This window comes from Fusarium poae, chromosome 3, assembly GCF_019609905.1.
Source record: "Fusarium poae strain DAOMC 252244 chromosome 3, whole genome shotgun sequence".
NCBI lineage: Eukaryota > Fungi > Ascomycota > Sordariomycetes > Hypocreales > Nectriaceae > Fusarium > Fusarium poae.
In genome coordinates, this window is record NC_058401.1 from 5,847,177 (window position 1) to 5,866,271 (window position 19,095).

The following is a 19,095-nucleotide window of genomic DNA, read 5'->3' on the forward strand; positions in this document are numbered from 1 at the left end:
AAAGACTCTGACCAGGCTCTGCCTAACAAACTTAGTTACTGACTGCATGTTCAAGTCAAGTCGAGGTGGGATGAGTTGTAACTTGTAACGGCCGCAGCCCGCCAATCCCAGCGGATCCTCCGGCCCAAGCTCCATCTGGCTGGCACGTTCTCGGCGGGAGCAGAAGCACGCACCAGCCACTTTTACTACTACCCGTGGCCGTCCAGATTGTCTGTCTTCCATACAGAACATCTTCCGTCATCTATAATCAACAGGGATGGGTAGGGATACCCAACTCGTCCATATCCATCCGATCCTTCCAGGGGTGGACAGGGTCGACTTTGAGGGTTATCTTCCAAGGCAGAGGTGAAAATAACCCATGAAAACGAGAGTAAGAGGGTGGATTTTGATTTGAATATGGATGGCTTTATCTTGTTGCTCATATTCAGGTAGTCCGTAGTACTTTAGTACCTGAGCAGTACTTGCACTTTTTCTCTGCCTCTTTCTTCCTCCTTTTTTCTTTTCTGCACCTTCTAACCTTCCTTCCCAAACTCTTCTGAAGGAAGCCGCGACTGCTAGTGATCTGACAGCTTGCCTTCTTGAATTTTTGATACACGCCCCCAAAATTGGGATCTCACTCCACCACAAATCTACGTTACCACCCATTCGTTCCCCCAAGCTTACAATACGAGCGCGGGCTCTCCTCTCTCGATTCTCGGCCCCCCCAGTTTCTTGGTTACTGCATACAAACTCAGTCTCTCGCTCTCTTTTTTCTTGTTCTGTCTTGTCCCCTCTGCTACGGATCGCTTGAACGGCTTCTTGCATTCTCTGCGACCTCTTTTTTTTTTCTTCTTTCTTTTTCCTTGAATACAAATATCACGGATTATCTTGAGAAAAAGCAGGTCTAAGTCGCCGGCGACATGGCCCCTACCTTCCTCAACAGCCTACGCCGCCGATCGAGGGCCAGTTTCCGTACCAATCGCTCTGCAACAGACACTTCTAGTGATGGCGCTGCATCTCAGGGAGAGTCACCTTCGAGCGGCTCATTGACGCCGCCATCAATCGATATTCAGTCCGATCCTGCACTACATCTGCAAGTCAAAGATCAGCACCTTCAGCGTCGACAGTCTCAGATCTCTCATAGTCAAAGTCAGCAGCAAATCGTACAGCGACCACCACTCACGTCCAGTTCGAACCGCAACAGTGTTTCCGGCATGTCGGGCCTTGGAGCGCCTTCAACCAACGGACGACAGGCCCTCCCATCGTCGCCGTACGCTCCAAGATTGGTTAACATAACGGAGAATGCATGGGTATGTCTTGGATGTTTTCGTTCCGAATTGCTCTATGGCTCGTCGATCTGGTGGCGCACCTGCAAGTGCAAGCCATGTCGCCAGGGGTTTATCGCACATACAATGCTGTCAATGCATATAAACAGCGACAGATTTGTATATAGCAATCATTGTTAACAAGTGCTAGGTTTATCAAAAGGTTCTTCTTGTTTATGGAACAATTGGAAACCCCGCCGAACATGCTCTCGACGGAACTCTCAACGTTTGTCGACTTGACGATAATTTTCCCGCGATCAGCTGGCCCGTCTGCAACTCTCACTTCAAGGCATTGGTTTACTTGCAACCAGGGCCCAACAAGTTGCGCTTCGAGTTTTCGAGTCCCAAACTACCCAACAGTAACAGTTCTAACCCAATTCACGCCTCCTACCTTACCGTTCATATGCTCCCAGTCAACAATTCACCGCCGCTACAGCTTGCTATACTAGTTGCTAAGGATTCGCCAGAAACATTCGATGCTTCACCCGCCCGGGCCGAAAAGGAGGGCAATGGACTGGAGACAGCCGTGAGGAAGTTCAGGATGGTGGCATACCTGTGGCAAGCATTCACCTCGGAGCAGATGTGGCGGAACAAACTTGGACGACGCGCATTCCGTTTTGACGAAGAATGGACAACAGGTTCGGCCAACTATCGCGACCGAGAGAACGGCACCATGCGTTCCGAAGCCAGAATCCACATTGTCCGCTCCGATAAAACCACTGCTGAGATCCGGGACCTTAACAGGGCCCAGCAAAACGAAAAGGCTACTGAAAAGGGTGCTCTGTATAATATTGCCTCTGAGGCTGTCAAAAAGTACTTCAGCCCACTCCCCGGCCAAAAGCTTTATGTCTCATGTCTACTCTTGGACTCTCATTGGGATAAGGCCGTGAATACTGTGACCGGCCATGCTGCTCTCGGAGGTGGAGACGGCGATCTGCAGTTGGCAATATTCGGATCGCACTGCCTTCACAGCTACCCATCTACATTTGAAGAAGTTGTCCCTGCTTTCACCGACTGTACTCCAACAGACACAAACCACGTGGCCAACGACTGTAACGAAGCGGGAAGCTCTTGGGAGGCTGCCAATATCGGCATCGGCGCGCACATGCATGAGACGGGACATCTGTTTGGATGCCCACACCAGGAGAGCGGTATCATGTTACGAGACTATGTGGTACTCAACCGCACTTTCGTAGCCAGAGAGGCCTACTGCACAAGGACAAAGTCCAAGGGTGGAGTCGCGCTCCAGGCTGATGAGTGTGGTTGGCATCGCCTTGACTGCTTGCGCTTCCGAGCTCATCCGGCGTTCCGTCTCCCCAACGACCTTCCTATGAATACTGACACCAGTATTCAGGCTTTCCCTGTGGAGAGTGGCAATATCGTAGTCATGGCAGCCACTGGTGTCTTTTTCGTCGAAATATACGCCGAGGGTGATGATGTCTGCCATTCATGGATCGAGTATCCTGTTGACCAAGGAACCCCGTCTCGACAAGTCACACTCAGCGAAAGCGAGCTGCGAGGCAGGTTGCCGGACAAGAAGAGAAAGGGCGCCATGAAGATATCTGTCAAGTCATATGGAGGTGGGTCAATTGATATTGAGGACTACAAGAAATTTGTTTCAAAAGAATCGCTTGTCAAGCTCGCGAATGGGAAGAATGGTTTCCGAAGCCAGAAGATGGGTTGCTCTAAGATGGACGGAACCCAGCCTACGGAAGCTGTCTTCACTAGCGCAATCAAACAAGATCGAATCCTTTCTCGTGTGGTAATCTACCACGGTATGGCCGTTGATGGAATGGAGTTCGTCTACGACGATGACTCGAGGCAGTTGTTTGGAAAGAAAGGTGGCAAGGAAGGAGGTGATACTTTTGAATTCGGCAAGTTCTCCATTAAATCACAGGGGCCGCAAGAGTCTAACATGACACAGATGTCCGTCGCGGTGAATACATTAGCGGTTTTCTTGTGCGGTCCGGTTTCTGGATTGATGGTATCCAAATTTTGACAAGCTTGGGTCGCAAGTCGCCCATATATGGCAATGCGCATGGAGGAGATACGTAAGTTTATCACCTATCTATTATCAACTTGGCTTTACTGACATGACTAGACGCACTTTGATACCGCCTCGGGGATACATCATCTGTGGTGTTTCTGGCTCATGCGGCCAGTGGCTCGACGGCTTCTCAGTTATCATTACACGATGAACGCGAGCACAATCACCTCTACAACAGTTTTTGAACACGATACTACAGGATAAGAGTCATCCACTGAAGAAGAAGTATTAATTGGTAATCATAAAGAATGGAGGTGGCGGTATACGCCCTTCCTGCGTACTAAGACACGCTCAATTGTCTTTCAGCGGCCAGACAGCTGCCGCAAGCATTGTTCGGGACCTTTGTCTAAGTCCGGCGTTGGGGGTACTTGTTTTTGTCCACCGCCTCGAAGGGGGCCGCACATGTACATACATACACACTTGCATATCAAGTTAGTGGGAGAAGCATACGCATTATACCATGAACAGGAGCGGGCCTGAATAAATACCGCAGAATATGTCTTAACTTGAAATCGAGTCTGAGACTTGATGTTATCCAATCAGTTATGCTGTGCATGGTGACATTTTGTGTAACTTTTCTAAAGTTGTATTAGCATAAATAAGTCTATCTAACGACGGGGCCAATGTATCTTGCATGTGATAACTCAATATGGCAACTGCTAAGTCTTGAGCCATACTGATGCAAGAACTTCGTATCGCTACCTATGTAGCAAATAAGAGTACTTACAGCTTATCATGCGAACATGGCCTTGATGCCATTCTTAATCACCACATCTGGCAATATTAGCATAATACTCTAGAATTAATTCCAATGGCTAGAGAGCGGCTAGTTCTGAGTGTGACTTGGATGGAAACGTTGAGTCTGTAACTAAGCCGTGGATCACGTGTACTAGAACGCTAGCGCCCACAATGACGGCATCCACCCAAGCAAGGAACAAGTTGGATGTCCCGCCGCAAGAGAGAAACCGCGACGCCAATCCTCAACGTCAACCATTTCTGGGAAAACCTGCTCCTGTTTTTCCCTTCCACAACTTCTTCGACGTCTGGAAATTTGACAGAATTTGAGCTTACGTAGTATCGTTCAACCCAGTAACGCTACTTCTCTACCACTACAAAGATATCCTACTCTGTCTGTTCGGAGACACCGCCTGCTTCCGACTTGAAGCTACCTGCGACTGCGATACCCCTCCCCCAACTCAATTACCTGTACTGCTTCAGCTCTATCGAACCTTGTCGTAGCTCGCCTCAATATGTCTAGAAGGAGCAACACCATGTCGGGATCTAACGGCAACACCAAGGACGCCATGTCATCCAACAGCCCAGGTGAGATTCAGCATGTGCCAAGATATTCAAAGCAATTTCAGGCTCGTGAAGCTAACATTTCTGTCCCCCATAGCCATTGACAAGCAAAAGACTCTTCTTTCCGCCGATGTTGGACATTTTTCTCTGGTGCGCGCCATGCACCTTGCCGACTTGATTACCCTCATGAACGGTATGTACACCCGAGACGACGGTATCGTCTCCCAGATTAGACTGTTTTGCTAACTTGTATCCTAGGCGCATGCGGTGTCATGTCCATCTTCTCTTCGCTACGATACGCACTCGGTGATCCCAAGGATTTCGATAACCTCTGGCTTGCTCTCTTTTTCCTGCCTTTCGGTCTTTTCTTCGACTTCTTCGATGGCAAGGTTGCTCGATGGAGGAAGAAGAGCAGTCTGATGGGCCAAGAGCTGGATTCCCTTGCTGATTTGGTATGTTGATGTTTTCCTTTGGTTGTAACCGTCGAGTTCTAACATAAGAACTAGATTTCATTCGGTGTCGCCCCCGCTATGGTCGCCTTCACCCTTGGTTTCCGTTCCGTTGCCGATACTGCTGGTCTTACCTTCTTCGTTCTGTGTGGCCTCACTCGCCTTGCTCGCTTCAACGTCACTGTCGCTGTCTTGCCCAAGGATGATACCGGCAAGAGCAAGTACTTTGAGGGAACTCCCATTCCCACTTCGCTGGGTATGGATGCCATCATGGCCTACTGGCTTTCTCAGCGCTGGGTTCACGACAACCTCCCCTTCGGTGTCTGGTTTCAGGGTTCCGCCCTCGAGTTTCATCCTGCTGTCCTCCTGTTCATGATCCACGGCTGCCTCATGACCAGCAAGACTATCCGCATTCCCAAGCCCTAAGGGCTACTCAAAAGACCATTTAACATGGTATAAAGGCGTGGCATGGCCACCTTCCAATTTGGGCGGAGTGCTGGATATGTGGCCCTGATATGGCGATATGCTTTGCTATTCTGGAGATGTGTTGGGCTTGGAACGAGGGGAGCAACTCAGGATCAAGAAAAGACAAGAGACATGAAATGGTCTCACCACACATGGGCGGGGACATGTTCTTGTTTTGATTGGTAGTCTTGGTTGTGGAATGATTCACGTAGTTCATTGATACGATGGTAGTTCATGATACCCATACATTCTTTATTTTTTGTTTCGGGTCCTTGTGAAGCTTGCATGGTCATGGCGAGAGTTTACTTGAACATAATGGTCGTTGACTCAACAAAACTCGCCATGCCAACCTGGACCACGACATAGACTTAAATATCTCAACTACGTTCATCCCCACTCTCAAGGATCGGCACATTTCTTAATAATGGTGAACTGCCGAAGTCGATTTGTCGGTGAACATTTGATTGATTGTTTGCTGGCTATCCATGTTTTGACCGACAATGATGAAAGCATGGAGGCAGTTATTTCGCTTGAGAAAGAAGTGGATGGTGTGAATCCTTTTGGATCTGCACCTTAATCCTTCTTGTTGGCAGCAAATTGCGGTCACTCCCTTACAATTGGGCCAAACACTTGTAACAAAAGTCACAAGTCCTTCCTTGCGTCTCTGCTGTTTGGTGGATGCTCAACAGAGCCAGAAGTTAGGCAAACACCAAAAATAGTTCCAGACGCGATGTTTACGTAGAGCTGGAGGCTCTGCTGCCGGTGGAATCGACAAAACACGACGGGGCTTGGTTTGCCGAATTTACTGGGAAGTAAAAATATCGGCGGATGGTAAGTAATGACGCCTGGGATCTTCATCAAGTCAAAGGGCAAAAGAGAGTATTCTGCCTTCTATATTTCACTAGATAACAAACCTGAAAACACTTGATATAAACCAATTAACGCTTCCAACGCGGTAGGTTGAGTCTGAAACATGCAGTAAAGTTAGTTGATACTGAAGCGTGACTGGAAGAACCAAAGAATATGTCCAGGGTAAGACATGGGTTGCAACATACTGAGGCTGTGCTGGAGGATGAGTGAGACGTGAACAATGCGCTAGTCAACGTTTGTAGTGACGAGTGGCTGTGCATTGGTGGTAATGGACCAGGGCATGAGGGTATGATGGTTGTAATGTACATTTGATCATGATCATCATATTGATGCGTAAAGAACAATGCCCAATTCGGTGTCAAGTTACATTCATGATGAATACGATGATGCGTGTTTCCTATGATGGTTGCTCAAAAGAATGAGAATAATGTCGTGATAATACCTATGGTTGCCTTCTTTCTTCCCCCCCCCGCGCCAAGATCTAGGTACTTATCTCCTTGATGTTGGTCGCAGCCGCTCTCGCCTGCCCCTGCCTCCATTTCCCTCCATAGACTACTGTATCATCAACACCAACGGCTCGTTTTCACCAACATCACCAACAAGATACGATCCACGAACCAACCAAGCATCCAGACTATTTTCATAAGCGCCATATTTGGAGCATCACCGACTTTGCAAACACGATGGCGATTAAGTCTACTCAGTCTAGGCTCTAGCCGTCATTCAGGTCACAATGTGATACTCTACCCACAACAATTACAGAGTAGATCAATGCCCACACACACAAGAGGAACATGTCTTTTCTCACTTTGACTTGATCGATGAATTCTATTTCTGGTTCGTCGTCATGATCCATCCCACCCTCAATCTCGGTTCCTAGTATCAACCCAAACCCAAACAAGGATAAGCCATGGGTGGAAGCTCTCAGGCCCCAATCCTCTGAACCCTGGACCTGAGCATGGGCAACCTTAGCGAGTCAACTTTGACGGCTTACTGCCATGAACCAATATTCATCCCATCCCACTACAAGCCCTGGTCTCGAGCTGCAGGCTGTAAGCGCAGCCGCGACCCTCTATCAACATATTACCCCAAACGTCCCTGATCATGTCTTGTCTGGTTGTTTCTTGAAATCCCTCTCTCTTTGCTGTCCCGATTCATCAATACTGCTCCTTCTATATCTCTAATCTAATATCTTGTCTCCAATTTATTTCCCAACAAACCACTCACAGAAACAGCCGATATAAATGGGAAGGATATGAGGAGGAGTGATCATTGCTAATATTGGTTCTGCTTACCACGTCCCACCAACTTCACAATGGAACCACTACGAGGCGTATCACGACAAGACTCTGAGAAGTCTGAGGCTCGTCGACAAACCAATCGTTCCAATGCTGCCATCCAACATGTCACGGATACAATGATTGCCGTTACCGAATCTTTTCGCCATCATTACCAACAACAACATGGCGGTTACTCCCCAGCAGCTCCAGCTCCCACTTATACGAACCCCAACTCTTATTACCAGCCACGCAGCTATGCCTACTCCAACAATCGCTCCAATTCTAATTCTCGCTCCCACGCTCGAAGCCCATCAAGCGTGAGTGAAGTCTCTCAGGGACTTTTGGACATGGACATAGTGAGCCAGATGACTGTCTCGGACGTGGCACCCGTTTCACCTCCTCGAAACAATTACATGTCTACCATACTTGTGTCAGGACGGCATTCGAATGCCGAAACGGAATCTCTTCTTCACCGAGAGCTAGAGCCTGAGATGATTGAAACTTCTGCTCGCATGCCTGAAGACTTAATTCGACTCGCAACACCAAATTTACCACCACGACTAGACACTCCACATACACCACATCACCGATTTAGCGTTCCTATAACTCTCGCGGATTCTCAATCTGTCGTACCCCCAGCTTCAAATGCAGGTCTACATCCAGCGAGCTTTTCAGCCAACCGCGGCGGACTGGTTCAAGCTACGAGAGGTTTCGAAGCTTTAAGATCGACGACACAGCATCATCAATACATGGTTCTCAGACCTGACATGGGTACTCGGGAGCTACCACTAGGCACAGTTACACATATACGCGCAGGCTCTGATCCATATTCGGCTTCATCTGCTACCCAGGGTCTGCGCAGGAAACCTCTCAACGAAGGAGCCAGACAGATTGTGTTTAATCACCCCTGCAACGAGAGCCTCTTTGTTGCTGTCATCTGCATGGCACAGCTCCTGACATATGCCAGCCTCGCGCAAACTTTGACATCGGCACGCCGAATTGGCGAATCATTCTTTGAACCAGAGCGTACGACACACCTTGCGTGGTTTACTTCAGCATATATGCTGAGTTATGCTGCAACAATCCTTCTGGGAAATCGGATCGGAAACGTATGTGGACAGAGACAAGCCTTTGTCGCCGGTTATTTTTGGTTTGCGCTTTGGAGTCTTTTTACTGGTCTAAGCATGTATGTGCACAGTTCTGGAGGAGCTGTCTTCTTCTGTATTTGTCGTGCAATGCAGGGCATCGGCCCAGCACTTATTATTCCCAATGGCTATGGATTGCTGTTAAGGGCCTATCCGCCCGGACCTCGTAAGATGGTTGCTATGGGTCTGTTCGATGCCTCTGCTCCTTGTGGATTCGTCGTTGGTTCTGTCATGACAGGGCTTTTCGCCAAATACGCGTCCTGGCCATGGGCCTTCTACTGCTTAGCTGCAGTTTGCACGGCCCTCGGTATCTCAAGCATGCTTGTGGTTCCCGCCAAGAGAGTTTTGGTTCATAATCTCGAAGGCAACCTTTGGAAACGCCTGGATGTATTTGGGTCTGTAACTGTCATATCTGCGTTGGTTCTTTTCAGTGTTGGCTGGAACCAAATACCCATCTTAGGATGGGACATCCCGGAAGCATACATCTTGATTTTTACAGGGTTATTGCTTATCCCGTTGTTCAATTATTTCGAGTCTCAAGCTAGCCATCCTCTGGTACCATTCAAGCAAATTCACCTCACTGCTGGCATTACACTTGGCTTTGTGACTGCCGCTTCGGCAGCGTTTGGGATTTGGGTCTGGTATTTTGCCCAGTTTATGGAAGTTTTGAGAGGATGGGGGCCTCTACTCACGAGCGCTGGTCTTGTACCAATACTAGTAATCGGCGTTGTCGTTGGCTTTGCTTGTTGGCCTTTTGCAAATCGTGATTTCACTGCCCAGCTTGCTATGGTGAGTGCTTCAATAGCAATCTTGATCAGTTCCGCTTTGATGGCTACAGCTCCAGCAAAACAGGAGTATTGGGCAAATTCGTTTGTCAGTGCTATCTTTATGGGAGTTGGTATGGTCTTGATGATCCCCTCCGCTTCAACAGTGCTTGGGCGAGATGTTCCCGAAGGACAGTTGGGACTTGCAAGTAGTCTTGCCAACATGGCGGCAGCATTTTCTTTTTCTGTTGGACTTGGTATGGCAGGAGCTGTAGAGATGGGAAAGAAAAACAATAAGAATCCTTTGGAAGGGTATCGCGACGCACAGTATTTTGGTCTCGGACTTGGAGGGTTGGCCTTTATCCTGGCACTGGGTCTACTTTGCGCGTCATTGGTTCGGTGTCGCAGGGATTGATTTCATTGAATTGTTTGCCTGGCGTTGAAAGAGCTTAAGGACTTGGGAGCCTACTTATACCCCATGAGCGTGGATATGACTTTACATAATGCCTTCACAGTGTACATATATATCTTTCACAATGACCAAATAACTGAAGTAAAAAGGTTGCCCGTTCTTTTCGTCCTCTCTTGTCTTTGTTGAATCCTCGTGTTTGTAAACACAAACTCCACACGAACATCGCAGGATTGGGGATATAGAGCCACTGGGGGGGAAAACCAAATCAAGCAAAGCACTTTGGAAAATCAGAAACCATCCAACGCCAGAGAAAATACATGTGATCCCTTTCTTTCTTTCCCACCTCCTAAATCCCGAAGTTTTCTCTCTTTGTCGACTTCACCTCCCTTTAAACGGCTTTCGTGGGTCGCGTTGTACTACTACTTCGTCCTCCTCGGTAGTAGAAGTGATCCGTGATCCTTGTTGTCATTAGGAGATTATCGGCCTCCACGGCTGAAACCACCACGTCCACGACCACCACCACCAAAGCCTCCTCCGCCGCCGCCACCTCGTGAGAAACCACCGCTGCCACCGCGACCTCCACGGCCACCGAAACTGCTTCCACCACGGCCACCACCGCGCGAGAAACCGCCAGCGCCGCCACGACCGCCGCCGAAACCACCACGGCCGCCACCGCGAGCACCGAAGCCGCCGCGTCCACCACGGGCACCGCCACGACCGCCGCCAGCGCGCTTAGGCTTAGGAGCACCAGGCGGGGGCTTAGGCTTGGGAAGGAACTTGTCGAGGGGCAGGAGCTTCTCGGAGCCGATGTAGAACTTGTCGCCCTCCTTGAAAGAGGTGGCCTGGATGCCCTCGGTGGGCTTGATGGTGAAGAAGACCTGGTTGATGGGGCCGAGGACCTCGTCGACCTTGCCGACAGCCGTCTTGTTCTCGAGGAAGATCTGGGCGTTGAAGTGGGGGACCTTGGGGTTGATGGACTCGCAGACCATCTCGCCTTCGCAGGCGTGCATGAACTTGCCCATTTCTTAGAAACGTTAGCCTGTGACACGTCGGGAAGAACGGATGCGATAGTAGAACTCACCAAGGATCTGAGCAGGAGGGCCCATGTCTCGCTGCTGGAAACCACCGCGGCCTATAACATGCTTGTTAGTAGTCTGTCTTGCGAATGCGAACACTGCTATTCAACAGCTATCTGTCGCATCTCCAGCCTCAATTGCCCTGCTCTTGGCGATTCCCCCGTCCCGAACCACCAATGCTCTCAGGTGCAACCTGTCAGGGGAAGAAGAAGAAAGAAGACGTACCACCGCCGCGTCCTCCAAATCCACTACCGCCACGGCCTCGCGAACCTCCTCGGAAAGACATGATGAAGAATAATCGAGTTTGCGCTCAGTCGCCAGTTGGGATGAATTTGATGAATTGAGGATTCGCGATCCGAACGCTCGTTGTCTTTGTTTCGATTAATGTCCGTAACTGGGTTTTCTTTGGTCGCTTCGTCAAGATTTGGTCGTCCGCGTAGGTCGATGCTCTAACTTTTTTTTCCCGAGTGAAATTTTGCAAAGAGAGTGTCCACCGAAGGTCTGATGGGAGCTAGCTTTGAGCGATCCTATTGGTTGGCAGAAGTCGGAGCGGAAGATTACATCGGCCGGCGTTATGCAGGACTTCATGTAGTAAAAAAAAAAATAGGAAAAAAAACTTGATTGCCCGTATTAAAGTGATGAACAAATAACTCAATCAACTTGTCATAATTTGTCTCAGTCTTTAAGATCCAACGATTTACTTCAATTTACAATTTTTTTGCTGCCTCTTTGCATGGGTTGTGGCGAGATTAGTCACAAATAATTATGACTTGACTTAGGCTTCAAGTATCTAACTTATTTCAACAAGCAGGCTGCTCTTTTGTAAACGCGCTATACTTTTCAAATCAATTGCTGCAGACTATAGATATCTTGAAAGCCGATAGAGGTGATAAGAAAATACGAAACCAAGCGAGGGATGTCCCAGTAACCATAATTGTTCCACCTAAACTTCACACTGAAGCCAACGCCTCCCAGCAATAACACACCCCGTTTACCACATCTTGCCTATTCTTCAGCACCAGCCATCTTTGCCCACCCCACTCGTACACAGTTGATCAAGGAGACAATATCAGCTAAAGAAAGGAAAAATAAACTCCAACGACAATCTTGCTTATGTTGCATAACTGCTCTTTGGGTATCCGCCAGGAATGTGCAAGTTTGAGATTGTGTTATGGCTCTCGGTACGGTTATTAACCGACGGTCGTGTAGGCATAGAGGTCTCGTCTTCATCGTCTGTCTGGAGCAAAACTGAGTCACGCTCGGTGTACACTGATTCAGCCTTTCGAGTTGATGGCTGAATTTCACGGGTAGCGCCACCATCAAGTCTAGGAAAACCCTCTCCCACTGTTGTCAAAGTGTAGTTGTTGACTTTGGTGCCGCCATTAGCACTGCCGTTGTTATGACCATAGTTGTGCTCTTGGTCATACGAAGGTTGTGGCTCGTATGAAGCCTGCGGATAGTCTGATGTCGGATGAACATTCCCGCTCATGGCACCTCTGCCATCTGGTTCCTCTCGTGGCTCCATGATGTAGTTGTTAGGCTGTTCATCGTAATGAGGCTGTTCATTGTTGGAAAAATCGTCGTTGCGCTCGTCCTTACCCTGAGGAATCATAACTGGAAGAAAAGTTTGGTTATGATTCTGAACATACTCCGACAGTTGAACGGGATGTTGCTGCTGCTGTTCATACTGCGGTTCATATTGCTGCTGTTGGTTGAAGGAAGTCGGCCCAGCAGGAGACTGATTAACTGGCTCACTTGTATAAGGGTTAACACCGTCGTAGTGAGCCTTTTGGCTCGCGATGGCAGCAGCAGAGGGCATCTCATCCAAGGGGGTCTGGTGAACAGTACCGTAGTCCCGAGTCGACTGCGATTCTCCAGCGGCTGGACCAGAAAGACCACCCGTGACAATCGGAGGTACCACGGGGTCCTTATTGTCCTGGAAGCCAGAGCTTAAACTAGAAGGCGAATGAGGGGCCTGTAAGCCACGTTGTTTATTGACTTGGATATCAGATGGGAACCGCCCACCTGCTTGAGATCGCCGGGGGGTCGCTTCGTGTTGCCTCAATCCCGGGTTGGTGAATGATTCGGTATCAGCCGTGAAAGGCTCCTCGTCTTCGTCATCGACCAGTCCATCGCTACTAACTGATCGTCGGGAAGATCGGCTGAGGCTTCTCGAATGGCTGCGTACGAATTGGCTTCGCTCTTCGGCGGTCTTCTCCGTAAGGGCCTTGATATCCTCATACCAAGCCATCATAGTATCGTGGCTCTCGGCACGGAATACCCAGGTATGTCCACGATGCATACCGCCTGTTTGGCGGCCCTTGAGGATGAACTTGTTTGATGAGCCACCTTCGTTGGAGTGCGATCCTACTTTCTGTTCTGGAAGATAAAGTGACATGACCGGGGCTTGGGCTTTATCCGCGGTCTTGAACTCGTGAAGATGCGTAGCGGAAAGTACATACCTATCGTCCAAGTTAGTCTTGTTCATTATCGCGCGAGGGCAAAAACTCACCAGCCGGCTGTGTAGCTCTTTAGGTATTTGCTCTTACGCTCCAACAATCCGGCTCGAATCTCCTGGGCTGCCTCGTGGTCCTGTCCGGGGTAGTGAATCTGGTCCGGAGTCCTGAGTGGAATGCTCGGGTCCACAAACTTGTCATCGTGGGTCACAAAGTGCATCCATTCATGGTCCTTAGGCATGGCAATGGGACCTTCTCGCAATTCGCCAATAAGGTTATAAGAGTTGTCGGCCTCCCGCTTGAGAATGCCGGCGTAAGCATTATAAGCCTTTTGTATCTCGCCGACGACAATCGCCTCTAGCTCTCGTCCCGAGTTTTCCAAGTTGAGGTAAGCCTGGTGCAGATAGTTCTCCTCATCCAATTGACGCTCAACTTGGCGGTCGACAGCGAGACGCAACAGGTATGGGTCTTGCTTGCCAGTTGTGGTAGATTCATCCAACTCGTTTCGCCCCAAGATATCACTGAGAGTCTTGACAGCCTTGCGAGTGTGATCCATCTCCTTATCGACCGAATTTTTGAAATCGCCTGAAAGGTTCTTGATCTCTTTGATTTTTTGTTGAAGGTCACTTCGTAAACCAGTGAGCGCAAGAATTACATCTTCTTCAATGTCCTTGGCCTTGTTGGCTTCGAGGATGGCGTTCTTGTTATAGTCCCGAAGGAATTGGAGGGCGTCATCTATGCCAGCTGACTGAAGAAAGCCGGGTGGGGTGGTAATGTTGTTGGAGACATTGGCGAGCTTGAGAAGGGACTTGGCGCGGTGTTCGTAGTGGGTTTGAATCTCGCGGAAGTATGCGATGAGATCCTTGAGCACCTTTCTCCAGTTTTGAAAACGGTTGGAAAGTGTTTCGGTTGGGTTGCCTGAAGTAGGAACCGGGCAGTAAAAGGCACTATGGCCCTCATCGTGGTCAGAGGAGGATTGTAGAGCAAGGCTCTTGACACTACCAGCTCTCATGCTGCGACGGCTGCTACTGCGCTTCATGCTTCCATTTCGGCGTACCGAATTCTTTTTCTTGAGAGTGTTCTGGCGACCCGGAAGCTGCTGGTCATCGCCACTAACGTAGCTATGTACCGAGTTGCTACGCTGCATGTTTGCGACGTCGGTGGATTGATCAAATAGTAAAGAAGGACCTCGCTGTGCTGCACCCCATTCCTCGGTGAAACGACCTGGCTGTCGCGACTGCGGCTGCGGTGCGTGAATCGAGTTTGAGAGGTGGTAATCGTCGTCGTATTGGGGACTTGAGTATGTGTGTGCGTTGTTGGCGGCGGCTGCAGGTGATGATTCTGGATAAGAATCTTGCTCGTGTGAGTATGTATAAGATGGCTGTTGGGGAAATGACGAAGGTTGAGATTGGGAGTGAGAAGAAGGTAGATCCATGGCGGAGGTGGCGTTGTTATTTCTCCTACGGTATGTCTGGGAGCAGTCTGAGCTGAGCTAAGATAATAGACTGTGCGAGCGACGGACGGAATGGACCACAAGGAGATTGGGGACGACCCGAGACGGAAGCAAAGGCAGAGAACCTGGAAACGAACCTAGAAACCTAAAACAGTCAATTAACTAGTGAGTGATGGCGCCGAGTGGAGGAGCGCTGAGACTGAGAGCCCGACATGAGCCAGATTCAGAAAATCAGGGTGTTGGATTCGCCGGACGATGGTGGTGTTGACGCAATGGGCGCACAAATGACCGCTGGCAGGTGTGACGCTACCGAAACTAGAGGCCCGTTCGAGTGAGACTAGCGTCTTTTCTGCAGTGGAGGAATCTTCTGAGACAAATGATGATGTTGAATCGACGACAGACGCACCTTGGTTCTTGGCTTTCTGTTTCGTTTGGTTTAATTGGATTTGTAGATATACTGGAGCAGAACGAGCGGAAGTAGACAGCTTCTATTGTGGAGCAGAGATGTGAGAACCAGCGGGTAATTGATTGAAGATCAAGGGTTCTCTGTTTGTCTGTGTTCCACAGTCGACCAAGAGGGCGAGATTTTTCTAGTCGGTTGAAGCACCTGCGTTAGACCTTCACAAGTGGAAAACTCGGCACAGAATTGAGTCGTCTATACCTATAAAAAGAGCAAACGTGGTTGCCACCTGAGTCAACAAGTCATGAAAGTTGGCTTGCAGCACAGTCAATATTTTTTGGGCCTGTGATTAATGTCTATTGTTTATGATGGATGATGTAGTCAATCACTTGAATCTTGGAGGTAGAAGGGAGGGGCCCGGGCTCGCCAAGAGCTTCCAGGCACTTACACCAAATAGGCTAGACATAACCTATCTGCCTAGTACTCAGCCGGTACTTGATCGTCCCAAAACCTGCTCCCCTGAAACACCCATCGTGCTCTAAGCTCAAAGTACTCAATATGTCCCATCATAGCTGCTTTCAGCCAATTTATAGCGTCGTTCCCCACCTGAACCGACGCTTGACGGACGTAAATGACGTACTTGAGTGCCACTCCAAGGGTTCCATCTCTTGGTTTTTCTGGTGATACTTCAACCTTCAACCTAAAGCTGCAGCCCAACGACGATCGTCATTAATCCCCAGGCGCTTTGCCCAATCTTATTCACAGCCAATCCTCTTCACGTGTTGGCACTTTGTCCTTGGCTTTTCACGGCTCCATCCACTGTCATCAGTTGAAACTGAGATCTTCTCGGCATCGCCGCCTTCCGGATGTGCAAATTGTCGTTCAAGTGTTTCGTCGAAGTCGATTAAGTGACTTACTCAGGTCAACTCTAGTGAGGCCTCACAGGAGTAAAAGCCTTGATTACTACTATCGAAAAGAAGATTGTTTGATCATATCTTGTACAAGGGCTCAGATCAGCAACTTGCTGTTTAGATTTGATGCACATGTCTCAGTCTCATGCTGTTGCAGTCCCTTGGAAAGCTGAGGTCTTTCTCCACATTAGACATGCGGATCTTGATTTGCTCATCTTAAAAGCTCACGGAACCAGATCTAATATGTAGTAGGTTAATCTGGGCTGTGCAGGCCAGATCCCGGTTCGGCACTGTTGTGATGACTGCCGGTTACATCTATTCAGTGAGGGATATCCAGGAGCTACCTAATCCAAGATATCAACATGATGCATGATGCATGTTTCACTCACTTGGCAGGACGCACGACACGTTACCATTGATTGTCAAAACCAATTATCCATCTCTTGCAGGCTCAATCCTGATGCTACTCTTTATACACGGTTTCGCACAAAGTGGCTTGCCGCAGTTTGCTTACAATCTCCTCAGAACCATGACTTTCAAGACCGTATGCTCTCATGACCAAAATCACCCAAAAACGCCGTGCCTGATGCTTTGTGTCCAGTGCGGTACAATGCAGCAGAAAGCTCCACAACGCCCTCTGTCGTCAAACCGAAAATCTCCCCTAGCGTATACGATAGTATCAACCGACGCCGCCCCCGCTCGACGGGATGTTACTCCTTAAACTTCCTAACGCGGAGAATGACGCCCAGTGAATCAAACTTATATCACGCCTCCTGCTCTGGAACTGGGTCTGCAGGAGGCCTCTCAACCGTCTTCATCCGTCCCCATCGGCGCGGTGGTGGCGCCTGGGGAGGCGTCTTCTTCTGTCCACCGTTGACAAACTTTTGTGCAAAAGGTACACCATGGCGATGCTTGGGAACTTCTGGCAGCGGTTTCTTGGGCCTTGGGGCCATTGCGACGCCCTCTTCTACTTCCGATTCACCAGCATCGGCCCCTTCGCCTGATCGGCTCGGTGTTTGCACTCCCGGCTTCTCCTTAACTGCCGCGACGTCGCTCACACTGACACTACTCGCGGTTTGCGATCGCGACAGGCTGATACCCAAAAATCTGCGAGCAACTTCGGCTTCACCCGACACTACTGTGGGTGATTGCGCTTCTTCAATCCACTTGACCTTGGATACACGATCAACCAGACGAAGTGTTGTATCATCTGCAGGTGCAAAGTGCACATTTTGAGATCCTCGGAGAATATTAAGTACGCGAAGAATCTCATCCTGCTTATAATGCGGCGGCTGGCTAAGTTGTGTATGGGCCAATAGCGGATAAAGCACCCGCAGGTAGGTATGTCTCAAGGATATCTTTTCATCCGGCAGGTCCATCAGGTTCCTGATAATGACATCCAGAAGTACTCGTAAATCGTTCGTATAGAAGTATTCGTATGTCGCTTTGTTTGTGAATAACAGATACAGAAGCTTCAGAATGAGCAGCTGTAGAGAGGTCTCGGTTTCTCGGTTCAGCAGCAGGATGATATTTTCGCCAAACGTTCGAAATGAAGCACCATGAAGACTCAGGCATTTAACAATTCTGTTTGTCAGCCGTGACTTCGGAGCAGATGGGTCCTTGACATCGGTGGAAGCAAGCATATATTGTTCGTTTAGAACAAGCTGGACTCATATTAGCCATCATTATCGATGATACAAATACTGAATCGCTCACCAGGACTCGAATGGTAGGGTAATGGTAAGGGTCATGGGCATCATCAGACAGCTCCTCAATCAGGGCAAAAAGGTAGTGAACGAAATCGTCGTCTACCATGGTCAAATCGTCAACTCGTAGTCGTTCCATACGTGACATCTCGTACATTAGTTGCAAAAGGAGTCGGTGCAGCCGTGGATCCTGGCCCTGGTCTCGGCGACCATTGATAAGCTCCAACAGTCGAGGGAAGCAAGCCTCATTCACCATGCGAGGAAACATGGTGTCATCTTGGCAGCCGTCGAGCAGGAGCAGACAAACTATGGCATGCAACGGTCCTGTCTCGTCTTCCTGCAGCAGACTATAGATGATCTGGGTGCGAACATAATCCTTGTTATCCCGGAACAAATTGCTGGCGAGAAGGATCCGCGCGCAAGTGACGACCTCGTCCTGTGTTTCGTGATAACAGTCACGCAGGCGGTTAGTCAAATCTATCCAGTTGCGCAGAGCATCGTCGATCGTTTCGTGGGAATCGCATTTGCTTGAGACGCATTTATCTAGATCTGTGGAAATATGTCAATTCGTGTCCTTTTTATAAGTAGCATCCATAGGCTACCAGCCACTTACCATTCCAAAGCTGCTCCCCATCCTCCTCATGAGGGGAAGAAGTTTTTTCGAAATCTGCCATGATCCTCGCTTTGATAGGTGTACAGGGACCAAGGCATCGGGTCCTGTTGCCGGGGCTGGTGCTGGAAATGCGTGATGTGGATTTGATCGGCAGTGTTGAGTTGAGAAATGCCGATGAGACAAGCAGTTGGCTGGCAATGGTTTCCAAGAGGAGAAGCAGACACAGCGGTCATCTCCCACCTAAAATTAAGATGGCGCAAAAATGTCGAGACTGAGTTGTGGTTGTGTTTCGAGAATTGAGGTGGCGGGGTCGAGATTGAGTTGCTTCAGGTTAAGTCGTTAGCTGTACCGTGACGTGACCTCATTCAGACCTGTTAGATGGTGTCTTGGCACATGGAACTACCCAGCGACGTAGCGACAACAGTTGCAGAGCACGTATCGGCAT

General features: G+C 49.2%; 6 protein-coding genes across 6 annotated transcripts; 3 read left to right on the forward strand and 3 right to left on the reverse strand.

Moving 5' to 3' along the window:
* Nucleotides 1-899: 899 nt before the first annotated feature.
* FPOAC1_009366 (uncharacterized protein) lies at nucleotides 900-3,502 on the forward strand (the record flags this gene model as incomplete). The annotated part of the gene is made up of 4 exons (XM_044853792.1): nucleotides 900-1,289; nucleotides 1,456-3,160; nucleotides 3,229-3,355; nucleotides 3,406-3,502. 4 exons carry the CDS (start codon nucleotides 900-902, stop codon nucleotides 3,500-3,502), a joined length of 2,319 nt encoding a protein of 772 aa, XP_044706462.1.
* A 1,099-nt stretch (nucleotides 3,503-4,601) lies between these two features.
* Nucleotides 4,602-5,525, forward strand: PPS1 (tyrosine/serine/threonine protein phosphatase pps1; the record flags this gene model as incomplete). The annotated part of the gene is made up of 4 exons (XM_044853793.1): nucleotides 4,602-4,674; nucleotides 4,748-4,843; nucleotides 4,909-5,102; nucleotides 5,157-5,525. 4 exons carry the CDS (start codon nucleotides 4,602-4,604, stop codon nucleotides 5,523-5,525), a joined length of 732 nt encoding a protein of 243 aa, XP_044706463.1.
* Nucleotides 5,526-7,749: 2,224 nt separating this feature from the next.
* FPOAC1_009368 (uncharacterized protein) lies at nucleotides 7,750-10,038 on the forward strand (the record flags this gene model as incomplete). Its single annotated transcript, XM_044853794.1, has 1 exon — nucleotides 7,750-10,038. One exon carries the CDS (start codon nucleotides 7,750-7,752, stop codon nucleotides 10,036-10,038), a length of 2,289 nt encoding a protein of 762 aa, XP_044706464.1.
* Nucleotides 10,039-10,511: 473 nt separating this feature from the next.
* FPOAC1_009369 (uncharacterized protein) lies at nucleotides 10,512-11,397 on the reverse strand (the record flags this gene model as incomplete). Its single annotated transcript, XM_044853795.1, has 3 exons — nucleotides 10,512-11,059; nucleotides 11,117-11,167; nucleotides 11,337-11,397. The coding sequence occupies 3 exons, from the start codon at nucleotides 11,395-11,397 to the stop codon at nucleotides 10,512-10,514; spliced, it is 660 nt and encodes a 219-aa protein (XP_044706465.1).
* Nucleotides 11,398-12,222: 825 nt separating this feature from the next.
* FPOAC1_009370 (uncharacterized protein) lies at nucleotides 12,223-15,002 on the reverse strand (the record flags this gene model as incomplete). The annotated part of the gene is made up of 2 exons (XM_044853796.1): nucleotides 12,223-13,573; nucleotides 13,624-15,002. The coding sequence occupies 2 exons, from the start codon at nucleotides 15,000-15,002 to the stop codon at nucleotides 12,223-12,225; spliced, it is 2,730 nt and encodes a 909-aa protein (XP_044706466.1).
* A 2,093-nt stretch (nucleotides 15,003-17,095) lies between these two features.
* FPOAC1_009371 (uncharacterized protein) lies at nucleotides 17,096-18,711 on the reverse strand (the record flags this gene model as incomplete). The annotated part of the gene is made up of 3 exons (XM_044853797.1): nucleotides 17,096-17,995; nucleotides 18,048-18,586; nucleotides 18,651-18,711. The coding sequence occupies 3 exons, from the start codon at nucleotides 18,709-18,711 to the stop codon at nucleotides 17,096-17,098; spliced, it is 1,500 nt and encodes a 499-aa protein (XP_044706467.1).
* Nucleotides 18,712-19,095: the final 384 nt, after the last annotated feature.